Source organism: Protopterus annectens, chromosome 9.part0 (genome assembly GCF_019279795.1).
Source record: "Protopterus annectens isolate FY-2018-M chromosome 9.part0, PAN1.0, whole genome shotgun sequence".
Lineage (NCBI taxonomy): Eukaryota > Metazoa > Chordata > Ceratodontiformes > Protopteridae > Protopterus > Protopterus annectens.
In genome coordinates this window covers 1,432,644,373-1,432,670,966 of record NC_056743.1, presented here as the reverse complement: position 1 = coordinate 1,432,670,966, position 26,594 = coordinate 1,432,644,373, and the positions used below count along the sequence as shown (strand labels likewise).

General features: G+C 44.2%; 1 protein-coding gene across 1 annotated transcript in view; it reads left to right on the top strand.

Moving 5' to 3' along the window:
* Nucleotides 1-26,594, top strand: part of ARID5A (AT-rich interaction domain 5A) — a 484,004-nt gene that overhangs the window by 166,763 nt on the left and 290,647 nt on the right. The window contains exon 2 of the mRNA XM_044084394.1: nucleotides 397-518. Within this exon, the coding sequence (XP_043940329.1) occupies nucleotides 397-518 (122 nt within the window). The remainder of the gene's footprint in view (nucleotides 1-396; nucleotides 519-26,594) is intronic.

The following is a 26,594-nucleotide window of genomic DNA, read 5'->3' as shown; positions in this document are numbered from 1 at the left end:
AACTGTGCATTGACAAGCATACATTATTCTGTCCATGATTCATGAGACTGCCACCACAGGGGCTTGGATATCCTTCACCCTGCAGCTAGTACATATTATGAGATCATATGAGAGTCCAACTGCAACTTGGTGATGTTGTATGACTATTTAATTCATAGGTGATAGCTGTATTTCTCAGAACTGTTAACATGTATGTAGATCTTACCAGACTTCTCACTTCTAAAGAATTTTCAATAACTCAGAGTCGTATTTCGAGACACTACCTATATATTAGTAGTGTGCAGGCAAAGATAATATAGTGCGTTATTTTCTGAGAAGTTAACCATTTTGCAAAGTAAAATTATTCAGCATTCTAACACATCTTATTTTTGCTTTTGTTTTACTATTTCAACACAGGACCCACAACTAAGGGAAAATCTCGCAAGAAGAAGCTAGAGTGCAGCCACAGTGACCCTGCCATGGTCCCTGATTTCAACCCCTTGGATGAAAATTCAATAAGTGTGGAACAGCTGTCTAAGGTACTGATTGAAAAGAGTAATAAGAGATCTGTTATAGTTTATAGTGTGCTTGAACCTTGAGTTTGAATTTTTCTTTGAAAAATGTACCAGTGGGCTTAGTCTGCGAGAAGCGCAGGTAAAAGTTGGATTGTTTTAATTGTTCATAGATGTCAAGTCAGGTGTACATCGCATACATTCTGCAGGTCCTTCCACTGTAGTCACATCACGGTCTAGTTGTTCCTATCCCTACAAACATAACCAGAAAGAGAAGAGGTAGAAGAATGAGCAAGTAAGCTTGGAACATGGGGGGGGGTGATGAAACTATTCATATTCATAGTTTTCAAGACATTTGGCATTTCATGCAAGTGGCATAACATGTATGTACACCTGCCTGAAATTTTCTGTTTAAATCTGCAGCTGGTCTATATATCTTTAATTTCTGTGTCATAGTGCTAATATCCTCTCATGAAGTATGTATTCAAACTGAAAGGAAGAAAGTGTGACCTAGCAGTTATCTATTCACATTATAGGAGAATAATTTGGCATAAGGAACATGTAAGTGATTAAGTAACAGTGTTAATCTTGTTCTGCCAGGAATAGGTTTTGTGTATGCTAGCAAAAGTACAGCTTAGGGCTTAGAAAATGTTTAGAATCAGCTGGATAGCATTTTGTCAAAGCCTCTTTATATTCTTGTATTGACAATATCTTATTCCCAACAGTACCTGTATGCATTGCTTCATGTGGCTGGTTGCCTCAAAAAGAGGAGCATTTTTTTGTCCAATTTATATTGTACATCGCAGCAACGTATTGGCAGATGTGTGAGAAGACTGTATTGTTTGGAAACCATGATCCTAACTATGCCTATCACAGCCTTAGCACACCAACCCAATGACAGTAATCCTCAGGGAACAAGCCCATTTCAACAGCATTAAGATAATGTCAAGGAAGACAGCAAATAAAAAAAAAAAAAAAAAAAACATAAGACGAACACCACTTCATTGAATAATACACAAGCACACATGTAATTACAGACACATTATGAAGCACAAAGACCCACAGATGCAACCTCACACACAGACACACACGCATATACACACGCACATGGCACAGCAGTACTGTCTACAATGCCTTACCCTTAATCTAACCAAAATCCAGCTAAAACCCCAACCTAGACTCCATCTGTAACTCTAAAGTCAGTTTGGCATTTGACCAAATGGAACCAATAAAATGGTCTCACTGTTCAGATCACTAATTTATTTCTTTGTACAAGTAAGAACTGGACCATTAGGGTCCATTTTTCAGCCATGGCCTTGTTGCAAAGTGAGAAGTGTAAAATTTGCACTTGTACAAAACTGATGTAAAAAAAAATTAAAACAGTGATGGATTACTTCCAGACCTAAGACAAAATAATGCTTAAAACTATTCTAAATTATACAATGGAAAGTTGTTAAAGCCGAGAAACATGCACACTGATTGGCCAATCCAACCAGTGTGCAGATTGTAAATAGAAGATAACCTAAGTAAGAAGTCCAGCCGCTAATGTACCTTGCAGTGGCAACTTTAGATGTTTGCTTGTCCTTATTTAAGGTTCTGGGTTTGACTAGGAGCAAAATTGCTTATCAGTGGGAGTGGTAAGCATCAGGTAGCCACAAGAGAGTGGTCCGGAGTGGTCCCTGGCCCAGAAATTGTAGCTATTGGCTGTTTGAGCAGTTTTTTTCCATCTCTTTCAACTTACTGGTTTGAAAGCCGCACCTGTGCCTGTTTCCTGCCTTTCCTATAACTAGCCTAGTCCGGGAAAAGAGTTGCTGTATCCAGGATTGTTAGTAAGCTTCTGAGCCCCCCAAGCCTTTCTGTGTTGGAGGGAAGCCTTCTAGCTTATCAGTGGGAGTGGTAAGCACTAGGTAGCCTATCCTCCACGGGAAGAGTGAGTTTTGGCCCAAAAATTGTAGTTTATTTGGCCGTTTGGGCAGTTTTCAATCTTTTTCAACTTGCTGGCTTAAAAGCCTATGTTTGGACTTGTTCCCTGCCTTTTCTGTAACTAGTCCAGTCCAGGTACAGAGTTGCTGTATTCAGGACTGTTGGTAAGCTTGTGAGCCCCGCAAGCCTTTCTGTGCTGGAAGAAAGCCTTCTAGCTTATCAGTGGGAGTGGTAAGCACTAGGTAGCCTGTCTACCACGAAAGGAGAGGTTCTTGGCCCAGAAATTGTAGTTTATTGACCATTTGGACAGTTTATCCATCTCTTTCAACTTTCTGGTTTAAAAGACAGCATCTGTGCTTGTTTCCCATCTTTCCTGTAACTAACCTACTGGGTAGCACTAGAAAGCCTTAAACTAATACAAGTCGTCTAGCTTAGAAAAGAGACTTTGAAGTGATTAAGTATCAGTTTTCTGTTCTTTCTTGCTGTACTTAACTGTTTTCCGCCTAAACACATATTTTCCAGCATTTATTGTGATTCAAAAGCTTGTTTTTTTTTTCACATATTGTACTTATTTGACTGCCTGCACTTTTAAAATGTTTTTTGTTTAAATAATTTGTTTAACTGTTGTAGGCTACACACTAAAGTGCGATAGCCTTTCTTGATTATTTGTAGTCGTTTAAAGCTGTTTTAAGTGTATTTTTTACTGTTTTTGCCTTATCTTTAAAAAAAAAAATTCCTTGTTTCCCGCCTTTCTAAGCTAGTATAGTCCAATTTTCAGGCTAGTGCTGAATTCAGGGCTGTGATACTAGTTTCTGAGTTGCCCATACCTTATTTGGATAGAAGGAAGTTTCTCTGTTCCTGTGAGAGAGGGGAGCTTTGAGCAACCTATCTGTCCCTGGAGGAGTGGTTCCAGCCCAGAAGTTAGTAGTTTATTGGCCATTTTGGGCTAATTTCTATCTCTTTCATTTCCCTACTATAAAAACCGCGTTTACACGGTTTTGCGCACCGGGCAGTGCCGGTTAGCTACGGTTAAATTATTCCCGGCTCCATTAAGTCTCCTCTTCAGTTTTTCTCTTGAAACTAGTCTAACTCTCAACCTAAGCACTCAGAATGCATCTTACAGCCCAGTACTTGCTCAGACCTAATAGCAAGCACTAATATACCCTGACACTGAATGCCCAGCAGGGCAAGGCTCTTTATTCACCCTTCACCAACCAAGCGACTAAGCAGCTCACCCTACTATTCAGGCATGACCAAAGGGCAACTTCAGGTGCACTCTCCAGTCCAGCTGGTGAATCTGGGTATCCTGAGGCAATGTTACAACTGCCTCATGTACAGAGGCAACCCTCTCCTCCTACCACAAAACACTAACATATACGAGAGATGCAATTATACATCCAAACTGGAAGCTAAGTTGTCTCCACCGAAGACTGGAACAGACAGTCAAGAGGAGAAGGTTAACACTTGCACCACACCTCCAGCTGCCCACAGACTTACTAAAACAGCACTGGCAAAAATACACATAAATACACAAAAATCATACTCAGAGGCTTTAAATAAAAACCTGCAAAAGCATCAGACCTCCAAAGCAGACACCCAAACAACCGGCACTTCCCGTCACAAACCAGACAACACATAAAACACAAAATGAGTGTGCTGCACAATCACAGCCCTTAAGGCAAAATAACATACCTAACACATTAGTAATAGGTGACTCTATAGTCAGGCACACTGACATCCCACTCACTAGGCTGGACAAGCAGAAGGTTACTGTTAGCTGCCTGTCGGGAGCCAGAATCCGCCACAAAACACAAGCACTCAGGTCACTCCAGAACAAGTACAAGTATGACTCTGTCATTGTTCATGTTGATGTGAATGACCTGAAACATACCTCCCTGGGCTACACGAAAAGAGACATGGAAGAGCTCTCTGATCATGCTGGTATGACCCTGACCCTGAGTAGCATCCTGCCCTCACCAAGAATGATACCTCAGTATAAAGAAAAAATTATTAATTTCAACAATTGGCTAAGCTTCTGGTGTCATTCAAAGGGGATCCAGTGTCTGTCAGCCTGGGACGACATGCTCAACAAGCCGCTTTGCTTCGCAAGAGACGGCTTGCACCTGTCACCCCTAGGCTTTCAAATACTGGCCAAGGCTCTTGCTGCCCCCATAGTGCCTTTTTTTAGGCAAGGCTCAAAAGTCAAACCCACCTCCATAAACAGCACAATTGACAAAAAACTGAGGGTTATGCTACTCAATGCCAGGAGTTTAAATCTCAAAATGAACACGCTCGAAGCACTCCTCAGTATGGAGAATGTCGACAACTGTGCAGTAACTGAAACCTGGTTCAAGGCTCCAGAGAGCACCCCAGCACTACTGGGCTACAACTCATACCACACATTTCGGCCACAGAACACAGACCGAAACACAAAAGGAGGGGGTGTATCCATATTCATCAAGGATACCTACACCTCCAGGTTAGTGGTGCAGCATGATGCCTCTGAGATCATCCATGTGCAACTAACATTGGGCAAATCTGCAATGCAAATTGTGGCCTGCTACAGATCACCCTCCATGACCCAGGACCACCACTCCACCTTTCTGGAGACACTGGAAAACATGAAGGTCCTACCGAACACCCTGATACTGGGTGATTTCAATTACCCTACCATTCACTGGGAAAATTACTCGAGTACAAATTCCCAGGCCTAGCGCTTCCTGGAATTCATCAACTCAAATGCCCTGGATCAGCTGGTAAACTCCCCTACCAGAGGTGAAAACATATTGGACCTGGTCATCACCAACATGGGCAACAGGTGTTCCACACTGGAGGTCAACCCGTTAGATCAGACCATAAACTAATCACTATGGATGTCCACACCCCACCACCACTCCCAACTAAGGAAACCACAGTAAAAATCTTTTCTAAAGCAAACTTCACCTTACTTAAGACAGAGGTGGTAAGTTTCACAGCCCCCACGCTAAAGGATAACACTGCCCAAGATGCAGAAACCTTTACAAATGCACTCTATGAGCACCTACAAGGATGCATGGATCATGCCATCCCTAGCAAAACCAAGACTCACTCCTCTGAGAGAAGGAATCCAGTTTGGTGGACCCCTGCAATAAACAGACTATACAATAGAAGGAGGAAACTAGTTCAGAAAAAAAAGCAAATCCCAAGAAGGAAAGACATCCCTGATCAGTATCAGTAAGAAACTAAGGTCCCTTATGAAATCATCCAAGGCTAACTTCGAAAGAAAAGTAGCCAAGGATTCAAAGGATAACCACAAAGCTTTCCTTAACTATGTTAAGAATCTAAGTGGCAACTCCCAGATATGCACTGAACTAGTGCAAAATAGCACAAAATATACTGAACCTACTGATATTGCCAAGATCCTGGCAGATAGATTCAGTGCAAACTTCACCCCCCTCTCACCTCCAAAAGGGCCCACAACAATACTGGAAAAGTGTAGTGTCCCAAAAATCACAGACGCACAGGTGAAAACAGCCCTTTCAAAAGCCAAAAACACAGCGTCAGTGGGACCAGATGGTGTCCCAGGCTGCAGCTTGCACGAACTACAGAACAAACTAAACCCCCACCTAAACACGCTGTTTAACCTCAGCTTCTCCACAGGCTACGTGCCCATAGAATGGTGCACAGCAACGTTTATTCCTCTCCATAAAGGAGGGGCCTCAACTGACCCTGGTAACTATCGCCCCATAAGCCTGACTAGCCTGGTCTGCAAGGCAATGGAGCGCATCATCATGGAACTCATTACCAAAGACATTGGAAACCTCCAAACACTTGACCCAACCCAGTTTGGCTTTGTTAAGGGCAGATCATGCCTACTAAACCTGGTTGACTTCTTCGAGACAGTTATGAAGGCCATAGATGAGGGAAAGGTGGTTCACACAGCCTACCTTGACCTCGCCAAGGCTTTGACACCATTCCCCACTCTGGTATTACAGAAAAACTCACCAGCCTGAACATAAACCCCTACGTCACGAGATGGGTTGCCAACTGGCTTACAGACAGAACTCACACGGTAAGAATAGCGGGATCCAGATCCGACTCTAAACCAGTCACAAGTGGTGTCCCACAAGGCTCGGTCCTGGGACCCCTGTTCGGCATATACTTCTCAGAAGTACAGGCAAACACAGGAGGACTATGGCTAACCAAGTTCGCTGATGACTGCAAACTGGGAGCCATAATTGACTCTCCGGCTGACACGGACATCCTCCAAAAGGACCTTACTGAGACGGACACCTGGTGTCAAAGTCATGGCCTCAAGCTAAATGCCAAAAAATGAATAGTCATCCCATTTGGGAAAAACAAAACATCCACGAATTACCACATAGGTGGCACCCCCCTTAATACAGAAGAGGTAATAAGAGATCTGGGGACCCAGGTAGATAGCAATCTCTCCTTTGACAATCATATTGCCAAAGTAGTTAGGAAATCCTTCTATGTGGCCCGTCTAATTACTAAAGGGTTCACATCTAGAAATAAAGAGGTTATAGTGCCCCTCTACTCGTCACTCATTAGACCCATCATAGAGTACAATGTCCCATTTGGGATGTACCTCACAAGACACTTCCAATAGCTGGAAAGACCACAAAAGTACCTCACCAAGAGGATTACTGGCCTCAAACATATGTCCTATGCAGCCCGACTGAAAAAACTCAGCCTGTACTCAGTGGCATATCGCTTACTCAGAGGTGATCTCTGCCTGACTTACAAAGCCATGTCCAACTCAGAATTGATGGACATGCTCCACCTAAAGAAATCCAAGTCACTGCGAGCCATGCGCTCTAGTGAGCTAAACCTCACCACAACAATAAATAGAAAATGCTGGAGGGATAGATTCCTGTCACAGAGACTCCCCATGCTTTGGAACAAAATTCCAAATTACATCAGGCAGAGCCCTTCACTAACACTCTTCAAGAGAAACCTTGACAAGTGGATGGGTAACAGAAAATACACCCCTGGGATCACTTCATTGGCTGTGCTTGACAGAGGATCAGTTAATTAATCAATGGGGCGGCGAAAGCCGACACACTATGGCTAGGGTTATAAATGCCCTCGGGCAGATAGCCTAGTACCTACCTATGAACCTATGAACCTATAGACAAAACACACACACCTCCGTCTGCTCTAAAGGAAGAGAGCAGCTGTGCACTCACCCGCGGTTTTAGATTGTGTTAATGAGGGGGTTTCTGGTGTTTATGGAGGTAGCAAGGTAAGGAAAGTTACTTTACTGTTCAAAAATCAAACTCCTTTCAATTTAGTCTTTGTTTCAGTGTTTGCTGAATTTCTTTTTTCTGGATGCTGTGAGTATTAGGAATGTTTTGTGTATGGTTGAGTTACTGAATTACATGTTGGTCTCTCTTGATTTTAGAGCTGTTGGGTTGACATACGCCGTCTTACAAGCAAAAGAATGTGTAACAGGCTGAAGTAGTGTGCTATCTGGGATGTGAAGTGTTTCCTAAGAGAAAGCACGTAAACTAAGATCCTTCATTAGTGTAGTGGGTTTACTGTGTAAATTCACATTCAGTTGTGTTAAAATACTTTTCCATGACATTGGTTTGAGTGAAAATGATGTACAAGTGTCTGATTATTTTTACATATGACGAAGAACTTGCATAAGTTACGAGTGTTGAATTACACTAAAACAGACATTATATTCACAAGTTTAGTGCTGCATCAAAAAATGCAGCTCATAACAGAACACTTGGAAAAATAACAGAATAATACTGGCAGCGCTAACAACTGTGTTGTCTTGTGCATTTGTTATTAGTTTGCTGCTTCGGTTAGTTATGGCATAATAAAATTATGCACAGTTGTTAGCGCTGCCAGTATTATTCTGTTATTTTTCCAAGTGTTCTGTTATGAGCTGCATTTTTTGATGCAGCACTAAACTTGTGAATATAATGTCTGTTTTAGTGTAATTCAACACTCGTAACTTAGACCTAATAGCTGATAGTGCAAGTAAAAATGTGGACTATTTTATCTCACAAAAAGTGGAAGAATACAAACTAAAGCAAACAAAAACCTAAATAACAACAACACAAAACTAACACCATTGTATAATAGAAATAACCCATTGCTGGATGTGGGTAATGCTGGATTTACCCACGGTTGGCATGGTTTGGTCATGTGCCCTCTTGACCAAACCATGCCAACCATGGGTAAATCCAGCATTACCCACAGCCAGCCGTGGGTTATTGCTATATAATAATATCAAAGTATCTTATAGTATTTGTGAGTAAAAATATAAATATTTAGTGGACGTGTTGAGAACTTATTTTTTCAGGACAAATGGGCCAATTTATGCATAAATGTACTGCATGCTTGCATAAGTGCATTGTGTATACTGTAGGAAGCATGTCTCCTGTCACTACTGTGATTCATAGATGTGGATTACATTACTGACAGCTAGGATGTGAAGGAAAGCCATTGTCTGTGAATGGTGCATAGGTATACATAGTAAAGAGTGCTACCATTTGAGTCACTGTTTAGCAAGTTTGTGCTACACAGCACAACAGGAAATAGATACTGTATATAGTTGTGGATAAGCCGAAAAGTTTATACCAAAAACCTGGCCTTAAAAAAACAGGTTCAACTTATGCATAAGATATACTACAATCAAAAAGAACTACATTTCCTGCACTCCTCCATAGTAGGTCAGCAGCCATGGGTATGTACTTCTTGACACTGTCTGTGGCCAGTGTGGTTGAGATGAGTATTCTGAAATATTGTAGTACTTACTTCATGTACACTGACAACCACTTATTCAGAATAAAACAGGTAAAGTATGCAAGAGTTATAAATGCACTTTTAACACTGGAGGCCAAACTCTCTCTTAAAACCAAAACTAATCTGATAGAGGTTGTCAGCGACACTCGCGTCATGCTTACTGCACAGGGTAAAGACCCTGCACATAAACCTACTTAAGCTGAAGCACTTACAGATAACCTTCCTAAAACACTAATACCTCCTGCTCAGCAAAATCAAAAAAGAATCCTCAGCCACAACTTAAACACTCCATTAAAACACCACCCACAGCTACACATAGTAACACTGTATCCAGTGCCTCTGCTGCTAAGCCCTTAAGACAAACCAGAGCAAAACCAAATTCCCCAGTCATTGGTGATTTCTATAGTGAAGCATGCCAGTGTCTCCCACACCAGACTAAGTAAGGAAAGAGTCACGGTTAGCTGCTTTTTCTGGGGCTAGGATATGTCTAGTCACACAGGCAGTCAGGTCATTGAACTACAGATACAAGTATTACTCTGTCATAGTCCACATATGTGTTAATGACCTGAGATGTACCTCCCTTGATTATGTGAAGCGAGACATGATCAAGCTTACTGATTATGTATCTCAGGCAAGTATAAGCCTAGCAGTGAGCAACATACTACCTTCTGCAAGGATGATACCACATTGCCAGTAGAAAATTATTTTAACAATTGTCTTGGCTTCTGGTGTCAGTCTGGGGGGTACGATATTTGATGACCTGGGAGGACATGGTTGACAGACCATGTTGCTTTGCCAGGGATGGGCTACACTTAACCCCTCTAGGCTTTTAGATATTGATGAAGACCTTTTCCACCCCCTTAGTGCCATTTGTTAAAAAATGCCAAACTGATAAATCTCCCAACTTAACCGAACATACAAAGAAATATCTGAAGGTAGTACTGCTCAATGTTAGAAGTCTTAACAAGAAACTCCACTCCCTGCAAGCCTTCCTCTCCCTGAAGAATGTAGACATCTGTGTAGTAACAGAGACATGGTTTAAAGTTATGGAGAGTACCCCAGCAGTGCAAGGTTATAATGCCTTCCACATCTTTCGACCAGCTATTGCACAAGAGGGAACTAAAGGCGTAGGAGTCTCAGTCTATATTAAAAATAATCTCGCATCCGGACTAGCTAAAGTATATGACCCACTGGAACTCATACACATGCACCTAATCATAAACAGGGTCTCATATCATAACTTTGCAAACTGTAGGTCCCCCTAAATGTCCCAGGAATCTCATATTGCCTATCTCAGTGTACTAGAGTCCCTCACTTTTTAACGCAATATGATCTTCATGGGGTATCTCAACTATCCCTCTATAGATTGGGAATCTTACACCATTTCTAATGCACAAGCCCAGCTATTCCCAAACGTTATTAATAACAACATTCTGGAAAAGCTGGTCCATTCTCCTAGCAGGAGTGCAAACATCCTTGACCTTGTACTTACAAATATGGGAGAGCGATGTTCCTCATCCAGTGTAATGTCCTCGCTCATCAGATTTGAGCCATAAGTCATTATTGCTTGAAATAAAAATTAAATCTGGGGACACCGCAAAACCAGAAACCTTTAGGAACTATTCCAAAGCTAACATCTCTCTACTAAACAACACCTTGCTAAATTCCAAGCACCCCCAAACCCATTAAACACCATGCTGAGCTATTTACAAAATCCCTGTACAGCTATATAGATAGCTGTATAGAGCGAGCTGTACCCACTCATGTTAAGAATAAGAAAACTCAAAAGACAAGCCACCCTGATGAAATCAAAATATCAATCAGTGATACAACAAAAGGAAAAGAAAATCTTGGCCAAGAGTAGGAGGAACAAAGCCCGCCATACTAAAATCCCCCTGGCCAATCTACACAGGCAACTAAGAAGGCTAATTAATACTTCAAAGGCTAAACCTGAAAAAAATATCTTCTCATGCCAAGGATGACGACAAAATTTTCTATAGCTGTGTCTGTAACTTCAAGGGAAATATGTAACAATGCTCAGAACATATTGTAAATGGCATCACCCACACTGATCCAGAGGCCGTTGCCAACCTTTTGGCTGACAGGTTCAGCTCAAATTTCTTCCCCCACCCCCCCATCCCCACCTCACTAGTCTAAAGTAAATACTGTATATCGCAATCTCGCCAACTATTAACAAGGTGCAGGTCTTCAGTGCACTTTCTAAGGCCAAAAATACTGCATCAATTGGCCTTGATAGCTTCTCGGGATGCTTACAAAATAGCATGAAACATGACCTCTCTGGTTCACAGGTTGGTACTAGGCTATCGGCCCTAGGACCTATACAAGTCTAGCCATAACAATTCCCTGGCTATTTCTTCCCACAATATTTACTTCCCTGGACCTCTGGTCCACTTGAATCACTTTTCAGCTGGAGTCTACAGTAGCGTTTTGTGCCCAAGGAGTGGAAGATGGCTGCATTCATTTCCCTGCACAAAGGAGGTCCAGCCACAGATCCAGATTAATACAGGCCCATAAGTCTGATTAGCCTCATATGTAAGGCCATGGAAAGAATCATCATGGACATTATAAATGAGTATATAGGTAATTTGCAAATGCTTGACCCATCCAAGTTCGGCTTTGTTAAAGGAGGGTCATGCCTATTAAATCTGGTGAACTTCTTTGAGAGGGTCACCAAAGCAATGGATGAGGGCAAGAGTGTGCATACAGCTTACCTCTACCTGGCCAGGGCTTTTGACACAATGCCCCATTCAGGTGTTATAGATAAGCTTACTAAATCAGGAATCATTTTTTTATTTTCCACTGGATAGCCATCTGGCTTACTGATAGGACCTAGGATGTCAAAATAGGTGAGGCCACCTCCACCAAGAGTCCCCCAGAACTCGGTACTGGACTTGTTTCTTTTTGGTATCTATTTCACTGAAGTGGAAACAACTGCTGAAGGTTTGTGGCCTACTAAGTTTGCAGAAGATTGCATGCTGGGGGTTATCATCAACTTCCCTACAAATACTAGCATTCTACAACCATCCCGTCTAATTACCATGTTGATAATGCACCCCTTAGAGTCGACCCAGTGGTCAGGCATATGGGTACTCACATAGACAGTAGCCTTACTTTTGACTAGCATGTGGACACAGTGGTGAGGAAATCCTTTTAACTTATAAGTGAGGACATGGCATCTAGGTGCAAAGAGATCATTATCCCACTATACTCTGCCTTTATCAGACCAATCATAAGAGTGCAGTGCTTTCTTTGGTATTTACCTGACCAGACATATGCAGCAACTAGTGCAAACCCCGGTTTACTATCATTTTGTCGTTCACACTTCAAGCGAATTATCGTTTATACGAACCATAGAAACGAAAATCCACTTCAGCAAACAACAAAAGAGTCGAATATGGAAGTGGTGAATGTTCGAATTCGACAAAATTCGAACATTCACCACACTTCTGCAAAAGGAATCACTGTGCAAAACACAGTAAAGACCGTGTTTGCAGGGGGGCAAGCCCCTGCACCCCCCACCTCCTGCTACTTATATATACAAACTCCAAGATCGCACTACAGTGAGGGAAAGGGTACATTTCCCAGTCCCCACTATAGTGCAGTCTGCATGAAAATGTAGAAAGTCACAACATCGAATGCTGTATTGCATTCGCTGTTGTGACTTTCTACATTTCATCATTGGTTCTATCAATACTATCGAATGGGCCGTATCGGACTAATGTAAATTGCAGGAAGTCCATTTGCCCATTTGATAGTAAACCGCAAACCCCATACTTATGAATCTGCTGCATATTCATAAATCATATATTACCAGATGTCTATGACAGAACATACTGGAGAGACAGCCATGTGTCCAAGAGACTGCCCCTCCTAGGGAATGGGCTTCCCATCCAAGTTCGTCTGTTACCCAATTTAAGCACAACATAAACCAGTGGATGGAGAACAGGAAATTTACACTGGGCCTGGCACCCATGTCCCTTATGGACAGAGGTAGCTTATAAATGCCTGGCCCTCAATATCCTACTTGGATACAGGACATCATTATTCTTTATGGAAAACTTAGCTAGGCTTAAAAAGGCTTCCCTGGGTCATTAGCCTTGTAACAATCTCTATGAATCTATAAAAGAAGTAATGGTACAGTAATGTATTTCAGTGTACTACTGCTACTGTAATCAAGAGTCACATGGCTCAACTTGGTCACTGCAGTTATGATAACAAAAAAAATATTGCAGCTGTGAACAATATGTACAGGTACTGCTACCCAGATGTAAGCATTTATGGTGCCCTTTAGAGAAATATGCAAGATAATAAACATCCATGGTGTCTTACCAGAGAAACTGCCAAGAGGGAAAACATATCTGAAGATCAGTAACTTGTATTTTTCTTCCTTTACATAGCTTTGCATTTATTTAACATTTGTTTACTGGGAAATTTTGACCAGGACAGAGCCCATTTTCAGTGGAGGACCAGGGAGAAACACTCCAGATGCATGTATTTGGAATGTGGGAGGAAACTGGAGCACCCTGAGGAAACCCACACAGACACAGGGAGGACATGCAGACTCTGCACAGAAGACACCCTATCCAAGAATCAAGCTAGAGAACCTCTTGGTGTGACGTGACAACACTAACCACTACACCACTGCACCACCCATTTATTTATTTTTTCATTTATAGTAAATGAGAGACAACTTGAAAGAAATTGAAGTTTAAATATCTGCACAAGAAAAAAATGTCTCTTATATGTATGTTGTCGGGAAGCACTGATATTAGCTGAACTGCTGTCATTCACAGCCACCCACTCTCATCCCAATCACTGTAATTATAAAAAAAAGAATGGAGTACTGCTGTGAACAGTATATTACTACCACTACCCATAAATAGAAAGAAACCTACAAGAGATGAACATCCCACAAAACTGACAACTTGTATTTTAATTTTTTCCTTTTAAGTATTTTTACATTTATAATAAATGCAAAGATGTTATGTGATCCTATCTCGCCTACATTCTGTACTGATGGGCTCGGAGCCGATCCCTCGGCTCCGACTGCACGCTATGCTATAGAGCGAGGCCTCTTATTGGCTGAGCTATCTTTATCCCAGGATGCACCACCACTGATCCCCCAGATCTCGTTTGCTGCTTACAAAGCTTAGACGTGGTCTCAACTTGGCTGGGCTAAGTACTATTTATTTAGGCTTTTTCCTGTCAGAAATTTGCTTGATTTAAACCCAAAAGCTGTTTTAACAGCTATTGTTGCTATATTGTTGTTGTACGAACGTGTATTGGTAGTTTTGGTAGAGGATTTCGTGTTTTTTCCTGTCAGGGAAGGTTTCCCGTTTAACTTAGAGGGGCCTTCCCCTGTTGTTTCTACTACCTTGGTTTTTTGTGTGTGGGTCAAGTACCCATTTAGGTTAGAGGGTCTTGACCCTCTCTATCTCTCTTCTTCTGTAGAAAATTGTTTCTTACTGTATTTAAAAAAAAAAAAAATATATATATATTTTATTTTTTGACTTTAATATTTTAAAGTAGGGATTTTGTTACTTGCTGTAACCCTTCTTTTTTGATTGTTTGTAGACAACTGTGTTTGACTTTGGCTATGTCTAAAGAACACAAACCCTCCGGGTTTAAGAAATGCACGAGGTGTGGTTTCAAAATGTCCATAACGGACGACCACTCCTATTGCTTAGGTGCCAAGCACCTACAAGAGTCGTGTAGTGTGTGCCACGCTTTCTCATCAAGAGTCCTCCAGGAGAGGAAGAACAAATTAATCCTCAAGGGGTTAATCAAGCCATCCTTCGAGGAGGCTTTATCTTCCTCTCCTTCTCCTTCCAAAAAGAAGAAAGCGTCGGCTCCGACCAGTCAGTCGGAACCGACTGCAAAAAAATCTAAGCAGACTTCTCCATCGGCTCCACGGACTTCGGAGCTGAGGGCAGAACGGTCTGCCTCGATGCCTCCAGCCTCGACCCCTCTGGTTTCGGAGCCGAGGACTGGAGTGTCGAGAGGCGGGTCACCCTCATCGGCTCCACTGATATTGGAGCCGATAAGGATTACCGGCTCAGACTCTTCCCCTTCGGAGCCGAAGTCCTTATCGGCACCGAGGGAAATTACCTTGAGATCTCCCTCGGAGCCGATAGTGGTAGAGTCCATTCGGAGCCGGTCCCCGAGCCCTTCGGAGCCGATGGAGAAATCGGTTCGGGCCCAATTGGTATCCTCTAGATCATCCAAGATGTCTGATTCGGACATCGACAGGGTGCTCCTTAGACTCTTCCAGTCTCCGGTGTTCCAAAAGCTAGTTTCGGCTCCAGCCCATTCGGCTTCGGAGCCGATGGTCCACTCCCCTACTGTGGTTCCTCCTCCAACAGCTTCGGCACCGTTGGAGCCAGCACTGATGGAACCGGTGGAGGTTTTAGGGTCGGGCCCGACCCTTGCTCCAACTCCGGCTCTTGGGTCGGAGTTCAGTACACGGACTTCCTCCTTCGGCCCTGGGGGGGAGGCTTCGGGATTGATGCTTTCGGTCCCAAGTCTCCCTCTTGGTGCATCGGCGGCGGGAGTGCCATCCACTGTCATGGCCACGGAGGTGGGACCCTCCCAGGATTCTGGTGGTCCCGCCTTCAGGGCTATGAGGAGTGCATTAGCCAAATCTTCCTTGGCTACCTCCACGGTTTCCCCAGCGCCATCCCTGCATACAGAGACTGGGTCTTTGGCAGTCCCCCTGTCCTTAGACAGCGGAGCCCCCGGGCCTCAGGTTACCCCCGCTGGGGTTTCTCCCCCTCCTGGAGGTCCTTCTGAAGCCTCTTCGGAAGAACCCCCCAGGAAGAGATCGTGCAAGAACCCCCCAGGAAGAGATCGTGCAAGAGGAAGCACGTTGACTCCCCTGATGAGTCTCTGACATCAGACACTGATCTCGATGATGCAGAGGGGTCCCCTAAGTCGTCCTCGGATGATGTCTCCTTTGCAGACATCCTGGAAGCCCTAAAACAACGAGGCGGCTGGCAGTCCAAACCTCCCTCTGCTGATGAGTCAGTGTTCCTGAAGGCCTTCGGGGCTCAGCCCTCCGCCTCCTGGGTGTCTCCGCCCTTCGATGAGCTCTTGGATTTGATCTGTCGGGCTGGGAACACCCAGACTCTGTGGAACCGGTGCCTGCTCGTCCGAATAAGTTCCTCTCTGCACCCCCTGATAAAGAATTTCTGACTAAAGGTGTGGCTGTAGATGCTTTGGTGGTGGCATCTGCTACCCAGCAAGATGTAGCAGAGGCTTCGACGTCCGTCCATCCTCCTAATAAGGAGTCTAGGAGCATGGATCGGTACGGCAAGCGCACCCTCAGTTCAGCGGCCTTTACATTGAGGTCCTTGAACTACCTTACGCACTTTACCAGATTTCAGAGGGATCTGATTAAAGAGTTATCCGATACCCTCTTGGGTAACCTGCCTGAGGAGCTGGCCCAGACGGTTGGCTCTCAGCTGGCTACAATGTCGTCCATCTCGAACTCGTCCATGAGGCTCATTTCTTATGCGGCCGAAGGGGCGAGTAGAGCGGCGGGTACAGGCATTGCTCTACGGAGACAAGCCTGGCTCCGCCTGTGTCATTTCGCGGAGGCCTTCAAGTCTTCCTTTGCCGACGCCCCCTTTGATGGGTCCTCCCTGTTTGGACCCAAGGTAAAGGACACACTAACCCGCTGTGAACAGGAGGGTAAAACTCTGACTGCCGTAGGGGCACGATTTTCCACTCCCTTTCGGCCTTATCCCAAGGCTAAAAGAGGAGGGAAGATGTGGTTCCGTAGATCTCAGAAGCCTTACCCCTCTCAGCAGGAGGATTCCCCTTCCAGAGGCAGAGGAGGGGGAAATTCTTCCGGAAGACGCCGTCCCAGAGGCGGCAGAGGCCCTCGCAACACTGGAGACCGTGATTCCTTTCGTGGCTCTTCAGCCTTTCATAGTCCCTGAGGGATTGCCCGGCTGTGCTGCTCCGGAGCCAGTCGGGGGTCGTTTCTCGAAGCACCTAAAAGCCTGGGAAGGTATCACTCAGGACCGATGGGTGCTTCGAATTATCGCCGGAGGTTACTCCATCCCATTCTCTCATCCCCCCTTTCAGTCCAAAAAAATCCCGGACCCGCCACCCAGTCAGCGGGATACTGCAGCCTCAGAAGCTTTAAAGCTGCTGCAAAAAGGAGTCATCCAACCGGTCCCCGCAGACCAGATCGGATTAGGGACTTACTCAAGATTCTTTTTGGTGCCAAAAAGGACCGGGGACTTGAGGCCCATTTTGGACCTCAGCATCCTAAACCGTTCAGTCAAAAAGTCCAAGTTCCGGATGGTCACCCTACAATCCATTCTCCCACTGCTGGAGAAAGGTGTTTGGATGTGCTCCATAGATCTCAAGGACGCTTATTACCATATCATGGTACATCAAGCGTCCAGGAGACATCTGCGCTTCAGCCTAGGAGGCAGTCATTTTCAGTTTCGCGCGCTGCCCTTTGGTCTCACCACAGCCCCCAGGGTGTTCACCAAGTGCTTGGCAGTCGTGACTGCTCACCTGAGAAGTCTAGGATTCCAGGTGTTTCCGTATCTAGACGACTGGCTCCTAACTGCCACCTCCAAGCATCTACTACTGCAGAGCCTACAAGCCACTGTATCACTGGGCAACTCCCTTGGAATCACCTTCAATTGGCCAAAGTCTGTGTTGCTGCCATCTCAACGAATAAGATTCATAGGGGTAGAGATAGACTCAAACCAAATGCGGGTCTATCTACCTACAGACAGAATTCAAACCATACAGACTCAAGTTCGAGCCTTACTTCCCAGGTCCAAAGCCCCAGCCAGAATGGTCCTGCAGCTATTGGGATCTATGTCCGCCACGGTTCTTCTAGTCCCCTTGGCAAGGTTGCACATGAGAATTCTCCAGTGGCTTCTTTCAGCTCAGTGGTCCTTTCAGGAACTCCCTCTCAGTCACCTCATATGGATCACGGAAACATGCAAACGGGACCTTCGCTGGTGGCTAGTGCCCTCCAATCTGGATCAGGGACGACCCTTTGTTCTACCTCCTCCGGTGGCCACTTTGACCACGGACGCCTCCCAGATGGGGTGGGGGGGGGCATTCCCTGGGCAGGTCAGTCTAAGGCAAATGGCACCTGGAAGAGACTTTACTTCATATCAACATCTTAGAAATGAGGGCAGTACTTCTGTCTCTTCAAGCCCTTCACGATTATCTCCCTCAGGGCGTAATTGCTGTTCACTCAGACAACATGTCAGTTGTCTGGTACCTGAACAAACAGGGAGGGACCAGATCCTACCCTCTTTGCAGAGAAGCCATGAGAGTTTGGGAATGGGCAGTCTCGACCAAACGCTTCCTAGTGGCTACTCACATACCGGGCAAGTCCAATGTGATAGCTGACAGATTGAGCAGAACCATCCTCTCTCCTCACGAATGGTCTCTGAATATGACAGTGGCAAGTCAGATTTTCAACAAATGGGGAGTTCCGTGTTGCGACCTATTCGCGACTGCTCTGAATGCGAAGTGCAAAGAATTCTTCTCCCTAACCCCGGCTCCGGGGAAGAGCCCCATGGACGTGCTAGTCCGTCCTTGGCCCACCGGCTTGCTTTATGCCTTCCCTCCAGTTCCTCTCCTTCCCAGGGTGATTCAAAAGGCATCTCTCTTGGGGAGCAAAATGATCTTAATTGCTCCTTACTGGCCCCGTCAAGTATGGTTTCCCTATCTTCGGAAATATGCTCTGGAAGGTCCATGGTTCCTGGATCAGATCCCAGACCTACTGGTTCATCAGTCGGGACTATTCCACCAGTCCCTACACACCTTAAAATTGACGGCTTGGCTCCTCCTCTTCCGACTATAGTTAGGAGTCATACATTGGATCCAGATGTTGTACACATATTGTCTTCGGCTCATAAGTCTGCTACAAAGAAACTGTATTCTAGCAAATGGATAAGATTTGCTATTTAGGCTCAACTCCGGGGCCTGGACCCCATTTCTATTCCCGTGGCAGAAGTACTAAAATTTTTAACTTCTCTTTTCAATCAAGGCTCTTCAGTTTCTACCATCAAGGTACAATTGGCAGCAATTTCTAATTTTCACCAATCGATAGACCCACCTTTAATGAGCAACAGATTGTGTAAGACCTTATTGAAAGGTGCTGCTCTATTAAGACCTCCGATTTCTCATCCTGCACCTCCATGGGATCTCGATATAGTGTTACGTGCCTTGACTTCTTTCCCCTTTGAACCGGCAGCTACATGTGATCTAAAGTTTCTATCATGGAAGACAGCTTTTCTGGTGGCTATTACTTCTGCCAGAAGAGTTTCAGAGCTTCAAGCTTTGTCAGTAAAACCCCCGTACTTATTTTTTCACAGACAGAGTATCCCTCAGGCCAAATCCTTCCTTTGTCCCTAAAGTTTGTTCTAGTTTCTGCTTACAACAATCGTTAGAGCTTCCAGTTTTTTTCCCAAAATACTCTAACAAAGCGGAGTTCATATTCCACACACTAGATGTCCACAGGCAGTTACGTTTTTATTTAGACAGGACCAAACAATCAAGGAAAACAGATCAGTTGTTTGTATCCTTTGCAGACAATAAATTGGGCAAAGCTGTCACAAAGGTCACTATTGCCAAATGGATCAGGGACTGTATTACTCAAGCTTATTTTTATTCTAACAAAGAGCTTACCACCTCTGTCAAAGCTCATTCTACAAGGGCTATGGCTACTTCTATAGCATTTCATTCTAAGCTTGCTATTAGTGACATTTGTGCTCTTGGCTACATGGTCTTCCCCACACCTTTATTTCCCACTACAAATTGGACGTGGCATCTAGAGGACGAGCTTCATTTGGTTCCACAGTGCTCAAGAGTGTTTTCCAATGAGCCACCCGGGATTTAGGTGCTAGGGACGCTGTCCCATCAGTACAGAATGTAGGCGAGATAGGATCACATAACATCTTTTAGTTATGTACTCACCATAACTTTAGATGTTTGGGATCCATCTCGCCTACATTCCTAATAACCCACCCTCCTTCCCCCTTCCTTGGAGATCAGAGGATATCAGAAGGTCCGAATCCTGTTGTTTCATCTTGAAACATCTAATAATGTTATATAAACAAGGTGTGCATGTGTGCATGAATGCGGACAAACAAGATCTGGGGGATCAGTGGTGGTGCATCCTGGGATAAAGATAGCTCAGCCAATAAGAGGCCTCGCTCTATAGCATAAGCGTGCTGAGTCGGAGCCGAGGGATCGGCTCCGAGCCCATCAGTACAGAATGTAGGCGAGATGGATCCCAAACATCTAAAGTTATGGTGAGTACATAACTAAAAGTTATGTTAAATGAATAAACATATAAAGGCCTGCAAGAGAAAAATCCCTGAAGTGTCTATTGCTAGAAAGCACTGAGATCACCTGTGCCGCTACAGTCCCATTTGTACCCCAGTCATAGTAATCATAATAAAAAAGGAAAATAATGAATAAATCGCTGCTAGGAGAAGTGTGTACTGTTAGGTGTTCTTGTAAGAAACAATGCCCAGAGCAAAGTATTTGCTGCACTCATTCACAGACAAGCATACAGCAATCCTGTTCACTGTTATTTCAGGTAGGAAAAATAATAAAAAAAAATGATCGACTTGCTGCCCACAAATATTAACACGTCAACTTATACAAGAGTCAGTGTATTTTATTTTTTTTGGGGGAGGGGTTGTCATAATTGCCCATCAGTTTATAGATGAGGTCTACCTAAACAAAATTATATACTGCACAAAGTAAGATATATTATACTTTACTGTCTAGCCACTCCCAAGTGATCTGTGCTGTGCTGTCATGCTGTACAGCTGTTCATAAAAATCATTCATGGCATGATGGCAGAGCTAGGGACATTTATTTATTTTGGTAATGAAGGAATCAACTACTGTGGTACCTTCTGCTGGCTGATATTTGGGCGTATTAGTCTGTATGTGGGGGGCAGGGGCATGTGTGGTTGTGGTAGTAGGTTTGCCTAAACTACAGGACACTATGTGACCAGTAGGAGTCTTGCTAATGAAAAAAAGAATTTTAACTTTTTTTTTTGCACTGATGCTGCTACATAGTTCTGTTAAGTGAGCAATACATCAGCAGAGAAGGGGGAAATGGTTTAGTGGAAAGCACTACACCATCTATAGATACAGGGTACCCCATTGGAACCGGTCTCTATGCAGTTGGTGTAGTGTTTGTGAATCTCTTATGATCCTGGGGGAGCAGAGATTTACATGTGTACTTCATGCACAGTTCCAAGGCTTTGAATGTCATTAGTCATGTAAAGGCTGTCACACTTTTATTGCATGTGGTTATGTATTAATTGTTATCCAGGACTACTACAAGCGTCCGGAGCCCCAGATGCTGAAAGACCACTATCTCACAACCAGGAGTTTGGGTGTCTCGTAGCTCACACGCTGGAGGCCCATGCTCAAACACAACATCTTTGGGCTAGGTGTGGCAGTGACAGTGAGGCTGCCACACCTCTCCCGAATGCAGTAGCCAAATTCAAGCAAGGTAATTCTGGCAGCAGTGGGAAGGAATTGGGAGTGAGTAGTAGTTCAGGTTAGGGTTTCAGGCAGAATTATAATTAGGGAGCGAGAGGAGAGTTTAGGGTTAGGGAACCATCAGGGACTTTAGGTTTAGAAAACATGAAGGGAGTTTTAGGTTTAGGGAGTGGGGTTTTATGGTTAGGGAGCAATCAGGGCCTTTAGATTTAGGAGGTGGGAAGGGGATTAGGGAACAGGAGGGGAGTTTGGGCTTAGAGAATTTGAGTGGAGTTAGGGGGTTAGGGAGTAATTGAGGACTTCAGATTTAGAGAGCAATAAGGATAGAGTTAGTGAGTCGAGTGCACTTCTTCAGGCAGGGAACAGATTTGAGTCAGTGTTATGATAGAGCTGTGCAGTTCAGTAGGGTCAAGTGGTGGGGGAGTTATGTAATTAACTATGACTGGGCTAGTGGGAGCTAGCGGTTGCCATTTAGAGCAAGTATGTAGCGAGTGCTGGTAGGTGACCCTTCAAATCCATGTCAACAGTATAGTCCCCCCTCATTATTAGTGCACTGCACATTTCTTAAAAACACCTGATACTGGGACTACTACTCCAAGACATTTTCAAAACAGAATTATCCCATGGAGATCTAATAAAGTGTGTGATGTGCACATAATTAAGTAAATGTTCATTAAACAGAGTTTTTAAAGATTGACTCCTTTAATCACAAAGCTTGGGAGTAGAACTCAAAGTAGGAGAAAAGTTAGATTATTGTGGAATATTTGCCTTTTAAAAGTAAACAAGTGGAACCAATGTCATAATTCATATTACAGTGCCAGGTGCATATATCAATGTAAAAAAATTCAGTGTAAAATGGTTTAAATTACTTTATTTAGATTTAATTGCTTATTATTCCATGAAAACTTGAATCAAGGTATCGGCTGATGCACAGTTTGATAGATTTTTGTTTTATATGACTCCCAGTGGCTTCATTTAAACATATTTCCAAAAATGTTTTAATGATATATGCTGTCAAATAACACTGCACCACTCTGCTACCTTCTGTATGATAACATCAAATCCATATTCATGCACAAGATACACTGACTGGACCATTTAGAAAAACTGAAATCTAACTTTTGGAGTTGTGACTTTTTCAGAGATAGTATGACAGCTGTGCTTAGAGGAATGGTGAAGGATTAGTGCTTTTAATTGTATATTTCTATCTGTTTACTGTTTTATTAATTCATGGGTTGTCAAGAAAACTCTTAACTGCTTGTAAAGCAATGCTTTTTGTTAAACTGATGTGTTTTTGTGCATATATTTTCTCCCAGATATTATCTTGTGGTTGCATCCAGTATACTGCAGTTTCAGAACAGTATAGTAGCTTGCTATAATGTGGTAGATTTCTTACTGAAATATAGTGGTGCCATACTAAGGTTATGCATCATTGTCAAATATGTTTTCTGTAAAATGAGTATCAACAGCACATGTAATACATTAGAACAAATCAGAGATGTGATACTGCGATTCTCCGTGCCACAGGTGCTATAAAAGGTAGTGCAGATAGCATGGTGTCATGTCACATTTAAGGTATAATGTCAGTTTTTTTTAAGTTACACATAAGATATGCTCTCAGTTTTGGACAAATTGGATGCCACTATAACTGTTAAGACATGATAGTAACAAAGTGCAACTGCTGTATTACAGTATCAGTATGTGTAATGTGAGGGATATGGCAGGATAAAGAGGCATTTAAAAGTAAGATATTGGCAATGATTCAAAAGTGGGCCCTGATACAAGCAGTAAGGCTGTGACAAAAAGGTCTTTTTAGCTCACTCGCAGAACCCAGAGATCTGATGTTGTTAATCTTCATTCATTCCTTATTGATGGGTGTCAATTCCATCCTCGGAACCGAGTCGGCCTTGTAACAAGCTCGTGCCAGCCAAAAAAACTCTTGAGCTAAGCTTTACCCAAAATGCCCCTCTCCCTCTTACCTCAGATCTCGTTTGCTGCATAGATATCAAGATGTGTCAAGCCAGCTCTCAGCTAAGTACTTTAAAAAAGTTATTATTCTAAAACTTTTTCTACAGTTTTTTCTCTTTTTTACTTTGATAATCCCCTTCTTCTAGTAGTCGCTAAACCTTTACTCCATATTAAACTCCTTTCTCCTGCTTTCCTTACCAACTTTGTAATCTCTAGTACCATCGTTGGTGCAGGCCTTCCCTTTCTCTCTACCTTTTTTCTCCTTACCTCTTGAGGTAATCTTAATACCATAGTTGGTATCCCTTTCCTTTCAAAAAAAACTCTCCTCTTTCTGCTTTTTTCTTATATAGAGTTTGTAAGTTGTATTGTTTTTTATTTGTGATAGATATACACTACCAGTTGTTCCCACCATGTCTGAAAAGAAAGGGATAACAGGTTTCAAGCAATATGACCAATGTGGTCACAAAATGTCCAACTCGGACACTCATTCATCTTGGGTCTACTGCCTGGCTGTTCTGCACCTCTCTATTCAACTGCCTTGTGAAATTTGTAAAGGGTTCAGTTAATGTACCCTAAATGAGAGAAAGAACAAACTTACTCTAAATGGCCTTCTAAGAACTCCCTTTTCAGAAGCTATTTCTGGGTCAGAGGGCTCACCCCCTCCTGAGAAACAGCATAAGAAAAGAGGTCATTTAGTCCCTTCCTCACCTCATTCTGGTGACAAGAAATCTACTGAACCAAAACTGAAAATACCTAAATTGGCACCAACGAATTCAGCTCCGGGGCCTCAACCACCCTCTACGGTGCCGACCTCTGTTCTAAAGCCACGATGGTCGACTTTGGTGCTGTCTTCGGAGACATTGCCTCCGGCACCAGCCACGGTACCGATATTGCCCACTGCACCGACCATGATTTCAACAAGTGCTTCAGCTCCATCCTATTTGGCACCAACAATAGTGCATCCAACACCTGTCACCTCCCCCCTCCCTATACATCGTACTGGTCCTGAGACCACTGTGCCAATAGGAGAAACTGTACCTCGGACCCAATACTCCCCTACAGCAGATCCTTTCTTTGGGCAGCAATATAGCCCTTTTTTGGAACAGCCTGATTCTCCACTGGGGATATCTACCCAGTCTTCCAGGAGCCTCTCGGAACTGGACGTGGTGCGACTTGTATATCAGCTGCTGACAGCCAGAGGGATTTCAGCACCTTCCAGGACTCCCCTCCCAACCGGAGTTGAGAGTTTTTCTCCACGGACTCCTGCATATTCTCCTCCTTTGACCTCCTTGCAGGTATTGAAGCACCCGGCACTGACCCCTGTTCCGATTCCCACTTCTGTTCCACTGGCGGACCTCACCATGGTTCCAGAGCTGACCCTTTGGTCATCAGCTCATTTGGAGCTGAGCCTTCCTCAGGATTATGACTGGGCTGCCAGCACCGTGACCCCTAGTACGGTGCCGATTTTTTTTCTACGGTGCCATCTACGAAGGTTCCGGGAGCCTTGGCAGTACTAAGTCCTCTTGGGGCTCCTTCCTTGGGAGTGGGCTTGTCGGAGCGGGGTATGACCCCAGTTCCAAGGTTGTCCTTCTCGGTTAGAGGCTCCCTCCCCTCTTCAGGCGGACCAGCTTTCCAAGGGATGGAGAGGGCCCTTGCCTCTGTAGGCAAACCATCAGCATCGGAATACCAGATATGTCCTCCCTCTGAACAGCAGCTGACTCAGGCCACAACATCGGGACATCAAGCACAAGAGTCTCAAGATGCCCTAATGCAGGGTGCCCTGTCTTCAGAGTCCTTGTCAGAAGACATCGCTGAAGAGGTATCAAGTAAGGGATCGTGCAAGAAGAAGCACGTGGGCTCCCCTGAAGAGTCCATCACCGAAGATATGGACTACGATGAAGGAGAGGGGTCCCCACGGTCGCCCCTGAGAATGTCTCCTTTGGAGCCCCTGAGAATGTCTCCTTTGGAGACATACTGGAAATTTTAAAGCAGCGGGGAGACTGGAAGTCCATCAACCCCTCGTCTGAGGAGTCTGAATTCTTGCAGGCTTTTCGTGCTTGACCCTCTACTTCCTGGGTGACCCCACCTGCAGACGAACTAGTCCAACTTGTAGTGCAGCACGCATGGAAGAGTCCTGATAGTACTGATCCAATCCTACAGAGACCAGACAAAATTTTGTCCCCACCTGAAGAAAGTCCAAACTGGTCCAAAGGCTACCAGCAGACACTATGGTGATGGTGGCGGCCACTAAGAAAGAGCTCACCAAGGAGCGCCAGACTGTCCACCCCCCAAACAGGGAGTCTCGAGCGGTGGACAGGTTAGGGAAGCAAGTGTTTGCTTCATCGACCTTTGCCATTTGGTCCTTAAATTACTTGGCACACTTTACTAGGCTTTATAGAGAGCTAATCTCTGAACTCTCCGGTACCTTAACAGGAGTAGTTTCTGATGAGGTACAGGACAAAGTTGCCTTGCAGCGTGCGACCCTGGAATCTATATCCAACTCGTCCATGCAGTTAAATGTCTCACGCTACTGAAGGGGTGGCTAGATTTGCGGGTTCAGGTGATGTCATGAGATGTCACACCTGGATGTGCCTTTGTGACTTTGCGGACCCTTTTAAATCTTCCCTTCTTAATACTCCACTGGAAGCTTCTTCCCTTTTTGGCCCAAAAGTGAAAGACACGTTAGCCAGGTGTGGAAAGGATGGCAAGACCCTGTCTGCCATGGCGTACGTATTTCCACCCCTCAATGATCTACTCTAGGAATCAGAGGAGTGGAAAGATGTGGCACAAGAAATCCCTGGGTCCTTTCCATGACACACATGGCGTGTTTACTCCCCAGGACAGAGGGAGTAGCTCATTGGGAAGACACCACTACAGAGGCAGAGGGGGTTCGCGTAACCAGGTGTCCAGAGATTCTTTC